Source organism: Mauremys mutica, chromosome 6 (genome assembly GCF_020497125.1).
Source record: "Mauremys mutica isolate MM-2020 ecotype Southern chromosome 6, ASM2049712v1, whole genome shotgun sequence".
NCBI lineage: Eukaryota > Metazoa > Chordata > Testudines > Geoemydidae > Mauremys > Mauremys mutica.
This window is the reverse complement of record NC_059077.1, coordinates 48,206,420-48,229,445: the sequence shown is the minus strand read 5'-3', so window position 1 is coordinate 48,229,445 and position 23,026 is coordinate 48,206,420. Positions and strand designations below refer to the sequence as shown.

At 42.7% G+C, this 23,026-nt stretch overlaps 2 protein-coding genes and 1 long non-coding RNA gene across 9 annotated transcripts in view; 1 reads left to right on the top strand and 2 right to left on the bottom strand.

Moving 5' to 3' along the window:
* LOC123372574 overlaps window positions 1-5,254 on the bottom strand; it is a 43,377-nt gene extending 38,123 nt beyond the window's left edge. The window contains exon 1 of one of the 3 annotated variants that reach the window (XR_006580348.1): window positions 4,355-5,254. This is a non-coding gene — a long non-coding RNA (uncharacterized LOC123372574). Of the gene's footprint in view, window positions 1-2,444; window positions 2,504-4,354 lie in introns of those variants that run through there. The other 2 variants (XR_006580350.1, XR_006580349.1) reach the window with 2 other exon arrangements.
* ANKRD34B (ankyrin repeat domain 34B) overlaps window positions 5,077-23,026 on the top strand; it is a 28,437-nt gene continuing 10,487 nt past the window's right edge. The window contains exons 1-4 of one of the 5 annotated variants that reach the window (XM_045020765.1): window positions 5,077-5,616; window positions 11,146-11,275; window positions 11,874-13,393; window positions 19,901-20,455. In XM_045020765.1, the coding sequence (XP_044876700.1) occupies window positions 11,917-13,393; window positions 19,901-19,911 (1,488 nt within the window). In that variant the 5' untranslated portion in view covers window positions 5,077-5,616; window positions 11,146-11,275; window positions 11,874-11,916 and the 3' untranslated portion in view covers window positions 19,912-20,455. Of the gene's footprint in view, window positions 5,617-6,381; window positions 6,444-11,145; window positions 11,276-11,873; window positions 14,307-19,900; window positions 20,456-23,026 lie in introns of those variants that run through there. The other 4 variants (XM_045020763.1, XM_045020762.1, XM_045020764.1 and 1 more) reach the window with 4 other exon arrangements.
* FAM151B (family with sequence similarity 151 member B) overlaps window positions 21,641-23,026 on the bottom strand; it is a 68,011-nt gene continuing 66,625 nt past the window's right edge. The window contains exon 7 of the mRNA XM_045020768.1: window positions 21,641-21,723. Coding sequence (XP_044876703.1) covers window positions 21,656-21,723 — 68 coding nt within the window. The 3' untranslated portion in view covers window positions 21,641-21,655. The remainder of the gene's footprint in view (window positions 21,724-23,026) is intronic.

Genomic DNA, 23,026 nt, shown 5'->3' with positions numbered 1-23,026 from the left:
ATGGAAGGGAGAAGGTGAAGGCTTTCTAACTTTGAAGACCCTGATGCTAAGGGGAGCAAAGTCCTGATCCAAACCCATGGTTCTCAGATCATCTTTAAGTATGACAATCCCTCTGCATACCCTGGTCTGTGATCTTTCACTTGGCAACATATCCTTGCCCCACTTCTGAAGTGGGATAAAAATCAATGGTTCAAAAGTAAATGCTGTTCACCAGAAACCCAGGGTCAAGTTCAGACAGAAGCATGCAGAATCAGTTATCACAATGCTGGGCATGGTATAGGAGTCTTAATATTAGATATAGCTGCTGCTCCAACCACTCAAGCCAGCCACTCCCCCTGAAATCCTGTGGAACCCCAAAAGTTATGGCTATGTGGCGGAGCTACTGGTGGATTAGAGACAGTAAGTAGCTCAGTACCCTTTCTTCTAAAATTTTCAGACCCTTTCCATAACTTGGCAGTGAAGGGGAGAGGAGGGCTACAATATTTATCTTGATCTATCACATAAGAAAAAGAAAACAGAAGATTAGAGCAGTGATTCTCAACCTTTCCAGACTATTATACCCTTTTCAGGAGTCTGATTTATCTTGCATACCCCAAGTTTCACCTCACTTAAAAACTACTTGCTTACAAAATCAGACATAACAATACAAAAAAGTGTCATAGCACACTTACTGAAACATTTTTTACTTTCTCATTTTGTCGATACAAAATTTTAGTTTCTACTGACTTTACTAGTGCTTTTATGTAGCCTGTTGTAAAACCAGGCAAATAGCTAGACAAGTTGATATACCCCCTGGAAGACCTCTGGGTACCCCTAGGAGTACTCATATCCCTGGTTCAGAACCACTGGATTAGAGCAAGAAAGTTCAGTAGAAAATAATGAAGACCTAGAACCACTCACTACAGTGGTTTATGCACAGATGACCCAGACCTTTCAGGCGGGATTGTACACAGGTGGTGAGCCTGAGCAGTCCACCCATGCTATCGCTGTCACACTGCTACTTTTAGGCATTTGCCCAAGCAGAGATAGCAGGGCCAGCTCCAGATTTTTTGCTGCCCCAAGCAGCGAAGAAAAAAAGAAAAACCCAATTGAGTTGCCGCCAAAGAGGAAGAGACGGAGTGAAGGACCTGCCGCCGAAGTGCCACCAAAGACCCGGACGTGCCACTCCAATAACAGACGGAGTGCCGCCCCAGGCACCTGCTTCCTTTGCTGGTGCCTGGAGCCGGCCCTGAGAGCTAATGTGTATACATCTGCCCAAACTGAGAATGACACCTCCCAGTTGTTGTGTAGATATACAATGATTAAAGAATCTTCCCCTTACTTTTAATTCCAATCTTATTAATTAAAACAATGCCTGAGACTTATGGCTATTTAGAGTGACTGCTCTGATCAAACTAACAAAATACAGGGATTTAGGCCCCTAGTCAGGAATGTGCTGAACTCTCATTGTCTGAATTGAATGCAAGGATGTGCATGAATGCATTCCTGAATAAATATGCTTTCCTGAAATGGGACTGATTTAAGCACATGCTTAAGTACTGTGTTGAATAAGGGCTGGCTTGAAAAGGCAGATGGCATGAAAAATCTAAAATATGTAAATCAGGATGGAAGAATTTGGAAAGTGCATGGCTAATTTAGCAAACCTAGCACAAAGTATTTTCCTTTAGCAATTAAACTTAATGAGCTATTGATACCAAATGGAAATCTTTAAAAAAAACCACCCAAACTATTATTTAGAAACCATTCTGCTTATAAAGTAAGTCAGTGATTTTGTTTTCTTCTTTAGTTTTTATTACCAAAGACATTTACAAGAAAACAGTATTTGATACTTAGAAGTTCTCTGTTCTTCCTTATTATTCTTCCACTAAAGTCACAGAACCCCTTTTTCCCCCACAGATAAAACTTCTGGTGGAGAAAAACAGGTACTTAAAAATACAAGTAACATCCTTCCATGGTGTCCGTTACATTGAATTGCAGCCTCATGGAAAGGGAACTGCTGCTTAGATGAAAGAACCACAAGAAACTGAGACCCTATCCCATAGGCCTTCAACTTTACAAGCTCCTGTGCTGTGTTGCCATTGATTCCTTAACTGCACCTTAGCACTGGTGTTCCCTTTTCAGGGAGTAGTGTTGTGATGGGGAATTTAATGCTGGTCTGAGTAACAAACAGCTGTAAGAATTGGTATGGATTTTCCACTTTATAAGGGACATTCCTCTTAACGGCTGCTTCTCTTTTGTGGTCAACAATACTCATGGATCCCACAGGGTGCTCTACTCTATTGAGAGCAGAAAGTCACTGTATCTCACTTGTGGTGGAGAAGAGCAAAATCAGAAGACTGGAGGGTGGACAGCAACATCTTGCTACCCACTATGTTCAGTCATCTAACTAACTACAACATCAATCTAGATATTGACTTGTAACACGTTTTAAAAAAACAACCCACCTGCCTCTCGCACAGTCCTACCATGGGGTGGCAGTGGGAAGGCCCACTATCCCTTGTTTACAGTATTAAAGTATTGGCATAGCTACTAATAGTGATGTCAACAAACAAAAGACTAGGCTGTGACATCAGCTGAAGAAAAAAAAACAGCAGGAGCAGATTAACTCTTAAGAAACTAATACATTAGTTTAATGCAAATAGTAATTAAAAACAATGTGAAAAATATGAAGTTTGCACTTCATACAAGTATAATTGCCTCTAAATAGAATGGACCAATTTAATCTGTAGAGTAACTTCATTTAAACCAGTGGAGTTATATTGGGCTAAACCAGTGGTCCCCAACCTTCAGACGAAGGACCATGGTTCTAGCCCAGGGCCCTGTGGATAACAGCTGTCTACAATGACTCCTGTATCAGCTGTGTGACAGCTACAACTCTTTGGGCTACTTCCACGGCCCCCTCCAGCATCTTCTTTATCCTCACTGCAGGATCTTCTTCTTGAAGGGCTTGGCTACACTTACAAATTTGCAGCGCTGCAGCAGGGTGTGAAAACACACCCTCTCCGGCGCTGCAAATTGCGGCGCTGCAAAGCGCCAGTGTGGTCAAAGCCCCAGCGCGGCTCCCAGCGCTGTCCGTTATTCCCCACAGGGAGGTGGAGTACAGACAGCGCTGGGAGAGCTCTCTCCCAGCGCTGGTGCTTTGACTACACTTAGCGCTTCAAAGCGCTACCGCGGCAGCGCTTTGAAGTGCTAAGAGCAGCCACAGCCGAAGCTTGATCATACTTGTACACCTCAGTCTTCCAGCAGTACACCTTCTCAATCCTTGTGTACCCTCTACTAACTGATGAGAGGTCCTTTTTAAACCAGGTGTCCTGATTAGCCTGCCTGCCATAATTGATTCCAGTAAGTTCTTAATTGGCTCCAGGTGTCTTAATTAGCTTGCCTGTCTTAATTGGTTCTAGCAGGTTCCTGATTGCTCTAGGGCAGCCCCTACTCTGGTCACTCAAGGAACAGAAAACTATTTATCCAGGGGCCAGTATATTTGCCTTCGACCAGACTCCTGTTTCACCCACCCACTTCCTGGATAGCAACAGGACCAGACTCCTGTACTCCACTGGTCTGGGTCTGTCACATAATATTTACAATAACTTAACTAATACTTCCTCGGTGCTGCTATATTCCCTTATTTGATATGTCACCCTTTCTTGGTTTTAATATAACAAACAACATACTATCATGTTTATATTTATTAAAATGTAGCTAAAAGGGAACAAAAATATGCAACATTAACTTCTAACAAATCCAACAATATTCCTAAAACTTCACTTTTCTGAACTGTTGAGGTAGTTTATTCTTTCTTGTTAAAAGACTCTTACCTCTGCTATCCTAAGCATACTAATTTAATGAGCAAGGCATACAAGGGCAGGTACCAGAACAAGTGGGTGTGTATAAGAGCTGCAGTAGCTACAGTGGGGAAAATGCTCCCAGCAGAAGCACTGATGAACCATCCAGAAGTGTACACCGCCCCCATGTCTTATATAATGCACACAATAACAGGTCTGAGAAGAGCAGTAACCTTTCTAAAGAGTGAGTGCTGTGTGCCTATGCTTTCCCCAGCTTGTTCAATAAAGAGCTGGTATTAACAATGGAAGGATAGGTGGGAGCTCATTAAAGAGCCGGCGCACAACAGCAAGCGTGTCCTTGGACAGTCTTAAAACTTGGCTTTTCAGACGTCAAGAGTACAGAGAAATTAAGCTCTTCCCGGGCAACCTTGAGCTGTGTGTTAGCACGCTGCGTTATTCACAACAATTCACGCAGTTCTGAGCCTTAGTCATAATATTGACCTGACCTCAGCACATGCAATTTAAAAGGTAACAGAGCACGATTCCTCGTCACGGCCTCCCTTAAAACTCACCCCGCGAGCGATACCTCGGCAGACACTTGACAACGGCGAGGCAGCTGCTGCGCTGTGGCTGCTGCTTTGTTTCCTGCACTGGTGGTTTCGCTGTTCCCCGGTCTCTCGCCTCCCACGCGTGTGCGTTGTATTCACCCGGTGGCGTTTGCCACCTGCTCAGCCTGTAAACTCCTCGGGGCAGTGGCTGCCTAAAGAGTCCAGCGCATGGCGCAAGGGGCCTCGATCCCCGGCCGATTGGCTCCCCCCGTAGAGAGAGACACCAGGGGAAAGAGCAGCCGCCAGCGGGGGCTGCTTCCAGCAGCTTTGCCTACGGGAAGTTCACAGGTTACGTCTTTGCACTGGGCCGCCGGCGAGGCGCGAGGGGCCGTTCAGAGCGCGCAGGGAAGCCCGGGCCGTAACTCCCCAGCAGCGCGCGGGCGCAGGGCTGGGCAGCCCCTGCGTGGCGAGGGGAGAGCGCAGAACAGCTGCCCGCCGGTGGCGGAGGGGCAGACCGGGGCGAGACGGCCGTTGGGGGCGGGGCAGGAGTGGTGGCAGTTGAAATAAGCGGGGAGGGAGGGGGGGGGGCAATGACAGGTGGCCTTTGGGGAGGGCGGGGCCAGGTTTCCGACAGCAGGTGGCTGTTTAGAGGGGGGAGGCAGAGAGGTGAGAACCGGCCCTTTAACATACGGGGGAGGGGAGGGGAGCAGGGTGGGTGACAAGTGCCCATGGGGTGAGTAGCTGCAGCCGTTCGGGGGCTGTCACGGGGCAGGGGGGTGCCCGGTAGCAGCGGCGGGCCCGTGTCAGTTCAGGGGGCAGGGCCGTTTAGCCCGCCGGGGGAGCGGGCAGGGGCCGTTAGGACGCGGCGGGAGGCGGCAGCCTGCTCTTCCTGCGCGCAGCCCCCTCCTGCCGCCCTGCTCTGTTCCTCGGCCCCCGAGGGGTTAGCGCTGCCCCCGCCGCCCCGCCCCTCCCCCAGCCCACGCACAGTGCCGGGCCGTGCCCCGGCCGCGGGGATGGGGCGGGCAGCGGCGCTCGGGCTGGGACGCGTTGCCGCTGGTCCCCTCGCGGAGGGCTGGGCGCGCTGCGCGTAGCGCGGGGGTGGCAGCGGCGGAGGCAGCTGGGGCAGGGGGAGGCAAGTGGCAAAGCAGCAGCAGCAGCGAGAGGCGTCTCCAGCGCTGGGCTCTCTGACTCCGCAGCAGCCGCAGCGCCGCGCTGAATTCCTGTGCACGGAGCTCGGCTCATTCTCCGCCGGGCTGCCGGGGGCTGGGGACGCGCCCGCCCCGCAGGTAAGAGCCGCCTGGATGCGCCGCTTCCTCTCTAGGGCCAATCTCTCCTCTCACCGACCCGCCCGCCCACCCGCGCCGGGCGTTGTTGCTCTCCTGGATACCGGGATTGCGGGGGTTAGGGGTCGCCTCTGTCTGTGCATTTGTCCAGCTGGGGCCATTCCCTTTTTCCAGCGCATTTGCAACTCTCCCCCTTTCTCTTCGGTGTCTACTCTCTGCTGGTGGCGCAGGAACTAATTGGCATAAAGTTAGTGATCTGCCGCTCACTGGCCATGGGGAAAGCGGGTATGGGGAAAGCATGAGATTTTAAACAGCTCAGAGTCCGAAAGGCTTCCCTCGCCCCCCACCGTAAGACAGCTGTTGAAGAAAGCTCCTGGTTACCTAGCTGGCCCTTGACTGTCTCCAAGTTCATTATTTTGTTCTGCACCCAAAATGCGTAGCCCTAAGGAATTTCTTCAATATTTGTAAATCTTGATGAATCCTGCCCTTCAGCTCAAAGCCACTTAATTTGCTGCCCGTATTAGAAGGGTGTTCCCTCTCGGGGAGCGTCTTTCTCCGCACCACCGCTTCGCTGACTTTACCAAGAGCGTTGCAGGCGACAGGACAGTTTGTTACGCTTTAAAAAAAAATCGTGTTTGTTCCACGTTAATCACATTCTGGGATCCAGTGGCGATATGAAGCTAATGCGGGGTTGAAATAAATGAGATGGTTTCTCACACGTTTCAGCTGGGTTTGCTGGAGAAACTCACCTTTACATTTTTCTTTCAGTAGCAAGATAGAAGTCTATGCTCTGTAGCTGAAAGGATATTTGTGGAATTTATTCAAAATAGGTCAGTTTGCAATACAACCAGGCAGGGCCGGTGCAACCATTTAGGCGACCACTAGAATTTGGGGGGCGGCATTTTCTTCGGCAGCGACCACGGCGGCCAGATCTTCAGCTGCCGCCAGCATTTAGGTGGAGGAAGTTGGGGCAGGGGAGCGTGGGGAGGGCCACCTGCAGCAAGTAAGGGGGGGGGGCAGCACACAGGGGAACTCCCTGCCCCAGCTCACCCCTGCTCCGCCTCCACCCCGAGCACACCATGGCTGCTTCACTTCTCCCGCCTCTCAGGCTTGCGGCGCCAATTAGCTGGGAGGTGGGAGAAGTGAAGCAGCAACGGCGTGCTTGGGGAGGAGGCGGAGCAGGGGTGAGCTGGGGCGGGGGGCTGCCTCAGGGCAGAGGTGGGGAGCTGCCGTGGGGTGGGGGGCGCCTCAGGGTGGGGGCTCGGGGATGGGGAGGGCGCAAGGTGGAAGTTTTGCCTAGGGCGTGAAACATCCTTGCACCGGTCCTACAACCAGGACGTCCACGCAGCGTTCTGTTGACTCAAGTGATGTAGAATGGAAATGCTATTCAAGAGCCCAAATAGTTTCCATTGTAGCCTGCAGGCTCTTATCGAAAAAAGCATACTACGTTAATCTAAATAGCTCCGTCGCTAGAGAACCTGCAGGTGCATTAACGTTATCTCTTCCAGCATGAGGTAATAGGGAAAAGTCAAGAATTGCAACACTGTAAAGAAAAAAAACTCTATTCTTACATGCCGAAATAAGAGATGTGCTTAGCTCTTAATGTAGCTCATTTTGGGGCTACAGTCACTTTTATTTTGTGTTTCAAAATATTAGGTATGGTACGTTTACAGTAAGTGTGGTCACAAGCCTGAACAGTTCCAGTTAGACTGTACTGATTTTTGCCTTGCCGTCTTAGCTCTTCTTACAGCTGCCTGTGTCTAAAGGTTACTGGGATTAAAGAATCCAGCATGCTTTGGGATGTTTTTGTTGGAACAAGATTCTGTTAGGTACTTCAAAGATTAAGAGCAAATCCTGGTCACTGGCCTTTCAGGGGGGAGGCAAGACATTTTTCGTGGAAGGATTTAAAATGTGTGTGTTGTTCTAGACATGCTTTATACTTTTCAGGCATATTCTCTGGGGACCTTTAAAGAGAAGTTGAATTTTTCTTTGGGTAGGGAGATCTGGCAAAACAGGAATAGATTGGCTAGGTCACACTAAGATGTCATGCTACAAGCACAAGCCACAGCAAGCATAACATACTGCAGAACCCCAGACCACCGTCTCTGACCAGTACAGATTTTCTCTCTCGCCCACTCCACACCCACCACCAATTCTCACCACCATTACTGTTATATAAAACCAATTCCAGAAAACTCAAGTTGTAACTCAGATTATATACAGGAAACACAGACTGTGATGGAGGAGACTGTGCTTAAGAAGGTGGCTGGAGCACTCCAAGCTTTCTTAAAGACAAGAAATCTTTAGGCCTGGTCTACGCTACAGTTAGGTTGAACAAGGCAGCTCTCATCACCCTAACTCTGTAAGTGTCTACATTACAATGGTGCTCCTGTTAATGTAAGTTGCCTACTACATGGACTCTGGCTATGGCTACACTACAGCCACTCTAAGGGTAGGTCTATACTCACTGTCCGGGTCGATGCGGTGAGTTCGACTTCTCGGCATTCGAACTATCGCATCTAATCAAGACGCGATAGTTCGAACTCCCCGCGCGCTCCGGTCGACTCCGGAACTCCACCACCACGAACGGCGGTGGCGGAGTTGACCTTGGAGCCGCGGAGTTCGACCCCGCCGCTTCTGGACGGGTAAGTCAGTCGAACTAGGATACTTCGAGTTCAGCTACGCTATTCACGTAGCTGAACTTGCGTACCCTAGTTCGACCCCCCCCCCCCTTAGTGTAGACCAGCCCTTGAGCACAGGGCTCCTGATGGTGTAAAATGTACCTAAGAGGGAACCGAGAGTTAACCAGTACAGGCTCAAAAGTGGGTGACAATGGCTGGGGAAGAGTGCCCAGTGCAGCCAGGGGATGCATATTCCCATAGAACCTCTGGCAGTTGCACTTTAAGGTTTCCTTCCCTGGTGGAACATTTTGGTTGGGTAGCACCTGGTGGAGGATGTTTATATTCCCCTAGGAGGGAGGCCTCTCCAAAGCACAGCTGCCCCAATGGTATCATGAGTGAATCAAGACCAATTCCATATTATATAGTTATAGCACTGGAGCATTTTCTTTTAATTACATTGTGCTTGACTTTTGAAGTTCCAGGTGCTCATCACTTCTTAAGAGACCTGATCTTATTTCCTTTTTTTTTTTCCCCCCAAAGTGGAAAAATATAGTTTCCTAGAAATCAAATCCTGCTTGTTTTACTCATGTGAATAGTCAAAATGACCTGTAATGAGGCAACATGTCCCAGTGGATAGGTGACTGGACTGGGAGTCGGGAGCCCTGGGTTCTGTTCCTGTAACTGACCTGTTATGTGACTTTCACCAGGGTGCTTTGCCTCTCTGTTTGATGCTTTAGTAGAGTGCTTCGATATCTACAGATAAGTGCTACATATTTTTACACGCATGAGTAAGGCAAGCAGTTCAGGCTCTATGATTTATATTGTAGATATGAGAAATGTTAAAGCATCTATATTTATTTAGATTCTCACATATTATTAGTGACAAAGAAATGGAAAATAATTTTTAAGCCAAAAAGTTAAAATTCTAACATTTGTTACCTAAAATATATTACTATTAAATCTGTTTTTGGAAACCTAAGCATAAGTTTTTATTGGTTGCTATTTAATTTAAGAATAGACCAGGTGAGTGTGGATGCATTATCTAGCAAAAATACACCTTTCATAACAATGAAAATTAAGGTAGAAAAATACTGCATCATATGATAACATACTTTTAACAACTGAAGCAACAGACAACTACAGTGCTCTGGAATGTTCCCCCCCCCCCCCCGTTTTTGCCAGTGATCACACAGAGGAGAGGAAATTTACCCCTGCGTGGATGGCCAACACAAGGCCTATGTACCTCTTAAGTCCTCAAAATAGGGCTTCTGTGGGATAAAAGTGTTGAACAAACCTTGTCCTGGTCCTTTGTGCAGAAGTGAATGTCATTCCAAGGTGAACACTTGGTTTCTTGCTCCCCTCCCACCCCCACCACCCATGAAGAACACTGGAGGACAGCTCCTTTTTCAAAAAACACTACCATATGATTACATTCATTGTTTTGTAATAAAGTCAATGATAGGATGTAATGTTAAGGAGGTAACACAACATGAGCCTGGATTAATACAAATGTTTTAAACCATCTAACTGAAAGCTCTCGTTGCATATGATGATACTGGATTTTGCAACTTCCTAAAACCAGGTAATTTACATCTATACAGCATGTTGAAGTAGAATGAATTCAACTGATCAAGAACATTCCTGCAATAGAAGTTCCATTCTGTTTATTTAAGTTGATTATATTGAAACTTGCATTTTGAAAGTTATTAAGAAGTCCTCTTTTGATTCTCATGATTCAGAGTAAAGCTCCAACAGACTAAAAAATGAGTGAGAATTGTTTTTCTTCAGTTGTTCTGAAACATTACAAGCATTTTCATTGTATGAGTCATACTAGATATTAAAACAGGAGTTTTTGAACTTTAATGTTTTCTCCTGAAGTTCTCTATGAAAAATAGCATTTTATCTATGAAATAGTACAAATTGCAATGTTATGCTATGTTTGAAGAAACACTCTGCTACAGATAGAAATAGAATTCAGTTCCATTAGGACAACATTGTAAAATTACTAAGAGTATAGTTGTCATCTGAAAAGTTACTAGTCTTGGTATTCAGGAGGAATAATTAATGTTTGTTTTTAATTAAAGCAAAAAGAAAAAAATTGAAGGAATAATTTAATTTACAAATACAGAAACATATGTAAGGAATCAGCTTCTTTGTAATATCTTGTTTTATGGTAACTAATACATCAGTATTTTTCCCTCTGCTTTTACAAAAGGAGAGGAGTCAAAATTATCTAAACCTGCTAGAAGGTTCCTTTGCAGAAGGTTCCCTCCTGCCCTCTAATACCTTGAAAAGCCCTCCACAACAGCTCCATGGAGTTAGAGTAGGAAAGGTAGAACTAGTGAGCACCTGCGACAGACAGACCAGAAGTAGAATTGCTTGTGCTGAGGGCCTAGAGACCAGTTGACTTTAAAAAGAAGCACATGCAGCTGGTCCTTGATACTAGAATTAGGAGTTAGTTTATGGTCCTACTGTAATTTAAAATTACTTCCAAATTAAATACATCAGTTAATACCACAATATGATGCTATTATATAGGGGAAAATGTAACCAAGTGTTCATGTCAGCTGCAACAAAACAATTACTTTAAAATGGAAAAGGATACATTTGAGACATCTTTATTCCTCTTAAATTGTAAACACTTATCAATAGTTTTTTTTTTAATTGTCTGATTTTGTGTTGAATCTATATTGATACTTTAAATTGTTAATATTTGGGGGCTGGGAGAAGGAGGTGAAATAATTTACCTTTCCTTGGTTAAACATAAAATTAAGTTACTTTTAGTTATCTGTAATGTCTACTGTAAACCCGAAATAAAACAAAACATTTTTCATTACAGTGAACTCCTACTCCATGAGTTTAAAATATCACAACGTATTACTTTTGTTATCAGATGTTTGTTTTCTTCTAGGGTTGCTATTGTATGCTGAGACACTTGATCCTTCTCAGTCCAGTGAGCCCCAAGATGGATGAAACATACTGTATGTCACCCAATTATTGCTATTTCAGCCTCAGTGTATTTTCAAAGCAGCACAAGGATGGTAATATACACTCAGAATTTTTTTTTATTAGATGTGTTTACTAGTTTTCCTAATAGTCTTTAATGTATATTTCTTAGTGTAGAAATATTTTATTAGTATTTGATTATTGTTCCATTATTGCCCAGATTTGTGTTATATCGTCTTAATTGATCTGTAGAGTAGGTTGGGGTTTTTTCATTGTGGTTTGCCTAAAAAGAGCGTTTGAAATGTGATATAGTATCTAATGCTGATGTGAAAAAATACTGTAGGATTACTTCTGATCTTGTGTCCATTTGTGTACACCAGAAATAGCTTCAGTCTGAGTGGGATTATATCAAATGAGTGAAATCAGTGTAAAGCTAGTGTGAGTTTAGAATCATTTTGTATATACCGTATGGGGTGTAATATAGGCTACTACTGAATAAGCATGAACATTAAAAAGGGAACAGTTATTCCTTAAATATGTAAATCGATGACTTAATATGGCAATGTAATTTAATATTTAAAAACTTTGTGCTTGTTCATGAAAATGGAAAGATTATATTTTCACAAATTACTATCAAATAGGGAAATTATAGGCTGGTTAATCTTTTTCCTATTCATTCTCTCTGAAAATTAGGCGTTATTTTCGAAAGCTAGGGAAGAACAAAAGCACGACTGGTATGATGGATGAAGCTGTAGAGGTATCAACTGATGGGAACTCCCTTATAAAAGCTGTCTATCAAAGCAGACTTCGCCTCACAAGACTGTTGTTAGAAGGTGGAGCATACATTAATGAAAGTAACGAAAGAGGTGAAACCCCTTTAATGATTGCTTGTAAGACACAGCATGTGGACCAGCAGAGTGTTAGCAAAGCAAAAATGGTTAAATATCTGCTGGAAAATAAGGCAGATCCAAATATACAGGACAAATCTGGAAAGACAGCTTTGATGCACGCATGCTTGGAAAAGGCTGGCCCTGAAGTGGTTTCTTTGTTGCTGAAAAATGGGGCTGACCTAAGTCTGCAAGACCATTCTGGTTACTCTGCACTTGTTTATGCAGTAAACTCCGAAGACCGAGACACCCTGAAAGTTCTCCTAAATGCTTGTAAAGCAAAAGGAAAAGAAGTAATCATCATTACAACAGACAAGTCTTCATCTGGAAGACAAACAACTAAACAGTACTTAAATGTGCCTCCGAATGACATTGAGGAATGCCATTCTCCAACTGCCTGCACTTCCCCATCAGAAATAGAACTTAAAACATCTCCACTTTCAAATTCACGTGAAACAGAAAAAACCCTTTTTAGCTTTAAAGAACCAGATCAGCCTGGAAGCATGGAAAATATATCTGAGCCAGTCTCTCCTACTAGAAAACCAAATTTAACACATGTAGGACCCAAGCTGGCACAAGTGCAGCGTCTGCATTCTGAGTCTTGGGTAAAAAGCTCTCTGTTCCATCAGAATAGAATTTCCTCTTTACAAGAAGAACTTCAGGATATAACTCCAGAGGAAGAACTGTCTCTGAAAGTCAATGGTCTAGCCTTATCCAAGAGATATATTACCAGACACCAAAGCATTGATGTAAAAGACACTGCTCATTTGTTGAAAATCTTTGAAACTGGCTCAAGAAAGTTGTCATATGAGGAGATAAATTCTCAGTCACTTTATGCTGAGGGAAACCATAGCCAGAGTGAAATTCCTGTGGATCAGGATTCAGATTCAGTGCAAATGAGATTTGTTTCAAGCCTGAGAAGTATTATTCAAAAAAGAAGTTTAGGGGCAAATCACTACAGCTCTGATTCTCAGCTAACTACTAGTCTGAGTCCTGCTACCACAGAAGATAGCAAATCACTTTTGGGAAAGAAAAAGATTCTCTCTCCTTCTCCCTCTTTGTTATCGAGTTCCAGAGAATTGCTAGAGAACATGCCTCCTGGTCCACTGAACAGGAGAAACCATGCTGTTTTAGAGAGACGAGGGTCAGGAGCCCTCTCTTTAGATCACATTGCCCAAACTAGGCCAGGTTTCCTTCCACCTTTAAATGTGAATCCTCATCCTCCAATTCCAGATATTAGTTTTAGCAACAAGATTTCTGGAATTGTTTCTTTTGGACAAAAAACCCTAATTCCAACAGCACCTGCTTTTCCCAAGGAGTTCAAAGGTAACAAAATGTTGGTAAGGAGGCAGTCATTACAAACTGAACAGATTAAACAACTTGTGAATTTTTAACATGGTACTAAAGTGTTAACATGTACATACTTGTAGCTTTATTCATTTGGAATAAATATACCCCAAAGCAGAGAGCCCACACAAGGTCCTCTGTACCACAAAGGTCCTTAACATGGGATTCTTGGATGGACTCTGAGATGAGTTTCATCTTAGATTTAGCAGATAAGTGTGTTCAGCTAAATTTACTCTGCTGCTATAATCTGCAAAGTAACAAATATACTTTTACCATATTCTTCATAATAGAAAACTAAAACACTATGGGTCTGATTCTTTGTGGCCCCATACTTTGAGTCACTGACACAAAACACTTATTCTGATTTGGTAGCATTTTACACCCAGTGTGTACTCACTTTACACAGATAAGTGACTACATAAAGTGCAGGGCAATGAAGAATTAGGCTATATGATAGTTCCATCAATGTAGGTAGAGAAGAATAGCTATTATCAGAGCTGATTAGTAGGAGTTACAAGCCTCTAAGGAACAGAGAGCAGGCTTAATGTGGGAAAATTATACAAAATAGCTACAATTCTAAAGTAAAACAGACCCACAAAACTGATTCAAAATAATGTATAATTCATGTTTTTATTGAGCAACAGCTTCAATTTAAAAACAAGAACATTTCCTAATTGATTGTTTTTAAATACTGCATATTAAATAATGAAGTAACTTATTAAACAAATGGATAAATGTTTCATCATGAGCTGGACTAAAATGTCATACTTTAAGTGGGAAAGAAACATACATGTTGGAAATCTTAAAGTTCAGACTCTGCTTCTGTCCTTTAATACAACTCTTATGGATACTCTAGGTTTTGACTCTTATTTGGCACTTTTATCACCTCAGTTCTAACAGTCTATATACATTTTAAATTTATTATTTTCACATACTTTATATAAATGAATATTCTTATTAACATAGTGGTTGTGAATTATATTTAAACTAGACACTTGCTTCTAGAAATATTCAGTAGATATTTGTGGTGTTGCAGCTTTAGTCCTAATCCAAATAGTATTACAATGTTTTCTAACAAAAAAAAGTTATTGTGCCATCCGTATGTCTTATCTATTTGAAATTTACAATCCTTATCATCCCCTTTGATGCAAAAACACTTCCTAAGTTGGAAAAGGCAATACTAGCCCTATAGAAAGGATAAGAGCATTGCTTGCATTCATGCAGAACCTAACAATCTGTAGCAAATGCTAGCCTCAACACCCCCACCCGCCCCGATTTTAGAGCATGGCATTAGCTCTTCTACACCCTGAGCTGGGCCCCCTAATCCATGGTAGCATGATTGGCTGGGTGGCCAGGTGATATTGTCATGGGTTCCTAGTCCCTGGCTATGTCCCAGCCTTCCTAGGAGCAGCTAGGATGAGAACTGAAGCCATTGATGTAAATTTAGTGCATTAACTTCAAAAGAATTTTCCATAGGAAAATGTGGTTTTAAAGGTGACAGTCTCATCTAAAGTGATTTCTCCCTGACTACTCCACTTTAAATTCCATGGAACCTCAAATGTATAGGGGACTGCTGGTAGTTGAGGGGAGTATACACTGTAGAGAACTGCTCCCTCCTTTCTACCATATCTAACTCCATTCAAGCATGATTACCACATTTTTCCTTGCCTCTGCACCATGCAGGGGCCACAGACGTCTGCTCTGCTTTGTGCTTACTTGTTTTTTGTGAACAGCTTTTTTTCAAAGCCAGCTTTTTTTATCTAGACCATTCTTCCAATGAAAAGCTCTTGTCACTTGCCGTTTGGTAAGAAAACTATCTTCTATATACACAAAAAGCAACTATAAAAGGATGTTAAGATTGCCAAGTCAAGCACTCAAAAGTTATGAAATTCCAGAATTAAAGTTGTCCAGGGGTTTCATAGCACTGGCTGACAGCAGAGGAATTTTAAGACTCAGGAATCATAGGACTGGAAGGAACCCTGGAAGGTCTTCTAGTCCAGTTTCCTGCACTCAAGGCAGGACTAAGTATTATCTAGACCATTCCTGAGAGGTGTTTCTCTAACCTGCTATTAAAAAAATATCCAATGATGGAGATTTCACAACCTCCCTGGTGTGACAAAGTTCCTCCTCTACCTTGGTGGGTCCTGTGCTTATTGGCAGATTTTCTCACCTCAGTGATCTTCCCCACAGTCTGGATCAACTCCTCCTGTGTCTGATCAGGATTTGGGAGGTTTGGGGGGAACCCGGGCCTGCCTTCTACGCCGGGTTCCAGCCCAGGGCCCCGTGGATTGCAACTGTCTATAGTGCCTCTTGTAACAGCTGCATGACAGCTACAACTCCCTGGGCTACTTCCCCATGGCCTCCTCCAAACATCTTCTTTATCCTCACCACAGGACCTTCCTCCTGGTGTCTGATAATGCTTGTACTCCTTAGTCCTCCAGCAGCACACCCTCTCACTCTCAGCTCCTTGTGCCTCTTGCTCCCAGCTCCTCACACGCACTTCTTCTCCTCTGGCTCCTCCCCACCTGACTGGAGTGAGCTTTTTAAACCCAGGTGCCCTGATTAGCCTGCATTGATTGGCTGCAGGTGATCTAATCAGCCTGTCTGCCTTAATTGGTTCTAGCAGGTTCCTGATTACTCTAGTGCAGCCCCTGCTCTGGTCACTCAGGGAACAGAAAACTACTCATCCAGTGACCAGTATATTTGCCCTCTACCAGACTCCTGTACCCCACTGGCCTGGGTCTATCACACTGGACAATTTATTCTAGTGCTTAGCTGCCCTGACAGGAAGTTTTTCCTAATGTCCAACATAAACCGCCCTTACTACAATGTAAGCCCATTAAGAACATAAGATGGCAATACTGGGTCAGACCAAAGGTCCATCTAGCTCAGTATCCCATCTTCTGATGGTGGCCAATGCCAGGTGCCGCAGAGGGAACGAACAGAACAGGTAATGATCAAATGATCCATGCCCTGTCACCTATTCCCAGCTTCTGGCAAACAGAGGCTAGGGACACCATCCCTGCCCATCCTGGCTAATAGCCATTGATGGACCTATCTTCCATGAAATTATCTAGTTCTTTTTTGAATCCTGTTATAGTCTTAGCTTTCACAACATCCTCTGGCAAAGAGTTCCACATGTTAATGGTGCATTGTGTGAAAAAATACTTCCTTTTTTGTTTGTTTTAAACCTATTAATTTCATTTGGCTAAATTAGTTCTTGTTATGTGAAGGAGGAAACAGGGCCGGCTTTAGGAAGTGCAGGGCCCAATTTGAACAGTTTCGACGGGGCCCCGGCAGGGATGACTTTAAAAAAAAAATGTAAAAAACACATGGGGCTTGTACTCCGGGTCTTCGGCGGCACTGAAGGACCCGCCGCTGAAGTGCCGCCGAAGACCCAGAGCAAGCGAAGGACCTGCCGCTGAAGTGCCGCCGAAGACCCAGAGCAAGCGAAGGACCTGCCGCTGAAGTGCTGCTGAAGACCCGGAGCGCTGCCAGGTGAGTAAAAATTAAAAAGGCGCCTTTAGCCAGGGAAGGGATTCTCACTGGGCGTGGGGCCCTCTTAGGCGTGGGGCCCAATTCGGGGGAAGTGGTGGAATAGGCCTAAAGCCGGCCTTGGGAGTAAATAACACTTCCTTATTTACTTTCTCCGTACCAATCATGATTTTTATAGAGCTCAATCATATCCCCCCTTAGTCATCTCTTTTCCAAGCTGAAAAGTCCCAGTCTTATTAATCTCCCCTCATACGGAAGACGTTCCATACCCCTAATGATTTTTGTTGCCCTTTTCTGAACTTTTTCCATTGTAACTTTTTTGAGATAAGGCAACCACATCTGCATGTATTCAAGATGTGGGTGTGCCATGGATTTATATACAGGCAATATATTTTCTGTCTTTTCTATCCCTTTCTTAATGATTCCCAACATTCTGTTCACCTTTTTGACTGCTGCTGCACATTGAGTGGAGTGCACATGGCTGTTTGTCCTATCCTCGGAGGTTAATGAGAACAATTTTTCTCTCATCCTTGTAACAATCATGTCCCCCATCTTCTCTTCTCCTGACTGAAAAAAATGGATTTGTTTAATCTTCCCTCATAGGTCATGTTTTCTAGACCTGTAATCATTGTTCTCCTCTGGACTTTCTCTAATTTGTCCACATCTTTCCTGAAATGTAGTACCTCGAATTGGACACAATACTCTAGTTGAGGCCTAATCAGCACAGAGTAGAGTGGAAGAATTACTTCTCGTTTCTTGCTTACAATACTCCTGCTAATACATCCCAGAATTTTGTTTGCTTTTTTTGCAATGATATTACACTGACTCCTATTTATCTTATGATCCACTATGACCCCCAGATCTCTTTCTGCAGTACTCCTTCCTAGGCAGTCATTTCCTATTTTGTATGTGTGCAATTGATTGTTCCTTCCTAAGTGGAGTACTTTGCATTTGTCCTTATTGAATTTCATCCTATTTACTTCAGACCATTTCTCCTGTATGTCCAGGTCACTTCGAATTTTAATCCTATTCTCTAGCACTTGCACCCCCTCTCATCTTGGTATGATCTGCAAACTTTATAAATGTACTTTCTATGCCATAATCTAAATCACTGATGAAGATATTGAACAGAACTGGACCCAGAACTGATCTGTGTGGGACTTCACTTGAAGCTTGACTGTGAACCACTGATAACTGCTCCCTGGGAATGGCTTTCCAATCAGTTATGCATCCACTTTAGAGTAGCTCTATCTATGTTGTATTTCCCTAGTATGTTTATGAGACGGTCATATGAGACAGTATCAAAAGCCTTACTAAAGTCAAGGTCTATTGCATATACTGCTCCCCCCCAAGCTACAAGTCTTGTTACCCTGTCAAAGAAAGCTATTTGGTTGGTTTGATGTGATTTGTTCTTGACAAATCCATGCTGACTGTTACTTATCACCTTATCTTCTAGGTGTTTGCAAATTGACTGCTTAATTATTTACTCCATTATCCTTCTAGGTACTGCTGTTAAGCTGACTGGTCTGTAATTCCCTGAATTGCCCTTATTTTGCTTTTTATAGATTGGCACTATATTTGCTCTTTTCCAGTCCTCTGGAATCTCTCCTGTCTTCCATGACTCTTTGACAATAATCACTAATGGCTCAGATATCTCCTCAGTCAGCTTCTTGAGTATTCTAGGCTCTGTTTCATCAGGCACTGGTGACTTGAAGAAATCTAACTTCTCTAGAAGATCTGTGTACCCCCAGGCATACATGTAGTCCCTGGTTGAGAACCACTGTTCTAAGCAACTGAACAATCTTTCATAATGGGAATTATCAGGCAACCTTCACTATAGATGGCACTATCACCTCTGCCTATAATACACTAAGATTGGATTTCTAAGCAATTCTGTAAAAATGGCATTGTGAAGTCCAATGTTTTTGTTTTGAAATGATTCAAACTTGCTTAGTGGACAAATGAAGACATTTTACTTAAACTACCAGTTCTGCAAATTCAGCCAGTCAAGTCAAGCTGAATTTTTTCCTTCACATGTATATTCACTAGTAATAAAAGTCTGGTAGGATAAATTAAGTCTTTAGTTAAACCTGTGCAACACAAGTGATTTCAAATTAAGTCCCTACTGCCACCTGGGTATCCTTATTGCCTAAGAGGGTTGGTATAGGTATAACTAAATTGGAATTTTCTAAAAATTGGAAATAGAGCCCAGCTCTCCTGAATCCCAGTCTAGTGTTGTATCTCCTAGCAAACACTGCAAGAGAATACGACTCTGAATACAAATAAGGAAGAAATATGTTGAGCAGCATGGTACCACTTTTTCAGTTATTTTTTCTGAACAGGTTAACATTTTTAAAGGTGTAAAGTAGTCCTTCAAAATTACTAGGCTCCTATGCTACGTATCACATAACACTTAAAGATGCTCTCCAAACGGTTATTTTAAAATTTACACTTGTTGAGTGGGGATTTGTTTTGCTTCATTATGATATTTAGAGAGCCCTGGGAGGTTTTATTTTTTACATTTTTTTTCTGCTTGATATTTTACCTTTGTAATATTAGGAATGTCAAGTGTAATGATCTGAGTTTTCTAGAGGAACTTTGGAAAGTTTCAGATATGTTTATGGTGAATTCTGAACACTTATTGAAGGTGCATGGATATTGAATATTTAACAGTTTCCTTTATCCAAAATGTTAACTACTAATTGAAGTTAAACAGGTGGTGTTTTTTTTAAAAACAAAACACTAAACTCCAAAAAACACTAACTTTTTTTTCCTCCTTTTAGTGGCTCAACTTTCACATTTTTGGTGCTTGTAATTTTAAAAATTGCGCTAGGTCCCCACTTACTACGGAATCTTTTAGCTTAGATAACTTAAATTTCTATATATAAAATAAACAGGAAAACTCTATCTTTAAAATAAAACACAAAACAGCTTTCAGGTCATCTTTCTATATAGCAAAGACACACACTCATTTTTTTTTTTCCTTTGCAGGTTACTTTTAAAAAGTGAGTTTGACATGGCGAAGTCCTGAAGGGGTACAGGGTAGAGTGACTTAAAGAAGTTAGCTTACAGTTTTAAAATCTCATCACTATTTTTCCTAGAAATTTTTGTCTTTGATAAGAACAATGGTGTACTGTATGGATAATGTAATAATTAAAAATGGAACAGTAAAATCCTGTGACCTTTCTACAGTTTCATTTTTAAGAGAAATTAAGTGAGCTTTTCATTCACCAAAATATTAACAAATATAGCTTTCTGTAAAGGATTCTCACTTTTAAGTCTTGTGCTGCCACAGCTAAGGTAGAATTCCCTATTCAAACCTTTTTTACCCTTGGGAGGCAGTGGTAATTCAGGATGAGTCAGGATCTCCTCGTGTAAATAAGTGCCACTGCTGAAGAAGCTTCCACTCTCTTCCTTGTTAGAATTTAAGCATGGAGCTTTCCATGGGAACTGTGACCTTTTTACCACCATCCATCTACTTTGACTGTTTTGGGAATTCTGTTATAGTCTCCCTGCTTTCCAATCAACTCAGTTAGTTATTGCTGGTCTGCCAAGTCTTTGGTGTTCTGAGATAGTGCCAAAACATCAGGCCTCTTTGAATATGTCTACACTGCAGCTGGGAGCATGCTTCCCAGCAAGGGTAGACAAATAGACAAGCTAGCATACTAAAAGTAGCAATATGGCTGTGGTGGCATGGATGGTAGCTCTGACTAGCTGCCTGAGTAGGTATCGAGGAGATCAGGCAGACTTGTACTCAGGAAACTAGTCTAAGCCACAGCCTATGCTGCCACTGCCATGCAGCAATTTTTAGCATGATAGCTCAAGCAGAGCGAGCACCTGTCAATCAATCTCTGCTGGGAAGCATGCTCCCAGCTGCAGTGTAGACATAACCAAGAAGGCCATGGCTTTATTTTGCCATTCTTTCCAATCAAGTAAGCTTTGATGCATTGCTTGGAGCACTTAGTTTTTTGCTTCGGACTTGATGTTTTGTAATCCCATTTTGGTGCTTTTGAGTCATAGGTTTGACTTTTTTTTTTATCCCAAGTGTGTTTGCATATCTACACTTCCACTGTTCACTACTCCTGTGGCCTCCTACTTAAGCTATGTTTGGTGCATTTATTTTCAGCCCTCTCCATGCCTCTTTCCTTGATCTTTACATGTTCCCACTCTACTTGAACACTTCAAAACCTTATATAACTTATACCTTTTCCCCAAGATGTAATGCACCTCTGGTTGCAATAAGAGGGGGAAGTACTCCCAAAGCCTTTTGGAAGTATGATTGTGGTCCAAGATGCTTTGTTATGAGAAGACAGCATGAGGGCCTAATGGCCCCCATCAATAAAGGGACAGTTCTTCCTCATATGTCTTCACTATCAAACACTATTATTTGTATTACAGTAGCACTTAGGGCCCCCAACTAAGTTTGCAGATTCACTGTGGTAGGCACTGTAAAAACAGAGTAAGAGACAGTCCCTGCCCTGAAGATCTTGCATTCTATTCCAGGAAGAACATGTTTCCTGAGCACAAATTGTTCTTGGAAGGCTTCAGAATGTTTAGGTAGTCTGCTACTTACAACAGCTTCCAGGGACCTCCCTCTCAGATAGAGACTTCGGGCATTTTACTCACTGGGCCTAGATTGTCTCTGATATATGGCCTGAGTAATATTCAGTAGAGCTACTCCATCTGGTGTCCAAGAAACCCTCCATATTGTCCCTTCTCTTCCCTCTCAGAAAACTCTTGGGAGCCTCAGGCAGACACATTGCTGGAAATCCTGTTGTTTCTTGGTGTGGGTACATGTTCCCCTCTCTTGACAACTGGATAATCAAAAACATAATTTGAAAAGTGTCTAAGAATCAGTTCATATCACCATTTGAGTACAGGAGTCACACTGGTCATTATAAAATATCAAAAGTCCCAGCTTGTTCTCAGAAGACAGTTGGAGCCTAGATAGATACGACTTGACTCAAAGACTTCCTGCCTCAGTACAGGATCTCAGATATCACCTGTCTAGCAAAAAGGATTTGTCCAAGGCAGCAGGTGTTATCTTACGATGCTACAAATGATGAGTGTGATGTCAACAACAATTTTGATATTATCCGCAAGACAATCTCAGTGGATCTCAAGATTCCCGTGGAAGCAAGTTATGTAACATTACATCCCAGCAACTAATGGAAATCAGGGACAATCTCCATTTACAGTTGGACTTCCAAATTCAACTAGTATGCATTGTAGTGACTGATGCATTTAGCCTGGAATGGAGAGCCAATGTGAAGGATCTGTCAGTTGGTCTTTCCAGGAAAAGTTACTGAATAATAATTTTTACAGTTGGCTTATAAGAAGAAATTGTATTTCCTTAGCATTTTAGAAACTGGCTAGAAGGAACCTGTATCTTCTGCAGAGCTATTTCAGACAGACAAAAGTCTTTAATGTTAGGGGAGTTCTGCCCTGTACCTACTATGCTGGGAGCACAAAAGCCAAGTGATATTCCAGTGAGATGGTATTTTCAGTGATGGGTAAGTAATTTTCCATGTAATCAATTAGCTAAGATTATCTTCATAGTACAACATTAGGCCCAATTCTCAGCTTAGTTCAATGGTGTAAATCAAGAATAACCCTACTTAAATCAATGGAATTACACTGCCATAAAACCTGTGTAAGGCAGAGGAGAACTAGCCCATTTTGTCAATCATTTAAGGGAATATACAGAGAAAGAGGAAAGTATTTTATTTTAATATATTAGCCACTCGTTTTTAAATGGTGATAAAAATAAGTATTTTGGGATTTTGCAACATACCTAACTATTGAAATGTTGAATTAAATTCTGTAAGTAAGTCTAAACAATAAACGAATGTTCCATTTTAAAAACTGTTTCTTACAAAAGCTTCTTGTCTTAAGATTTCCTTCATGTTTAAAAGCATTCAAACATCATACTATTACTAAGTGCTTTTGACTTTAACGACTTATAATGATTTGAGCTGTGCTATAAATAGGGCCCTACCAAATTCACAGCCCCGAAAAATGCATCACAGACCGTGAAATCTAGTCCCCCACCCCCAATCCTCCATGAAATCTGGTCTTCTGTGTTCTTGTACCCTATACTATACAGATTTCACAGAG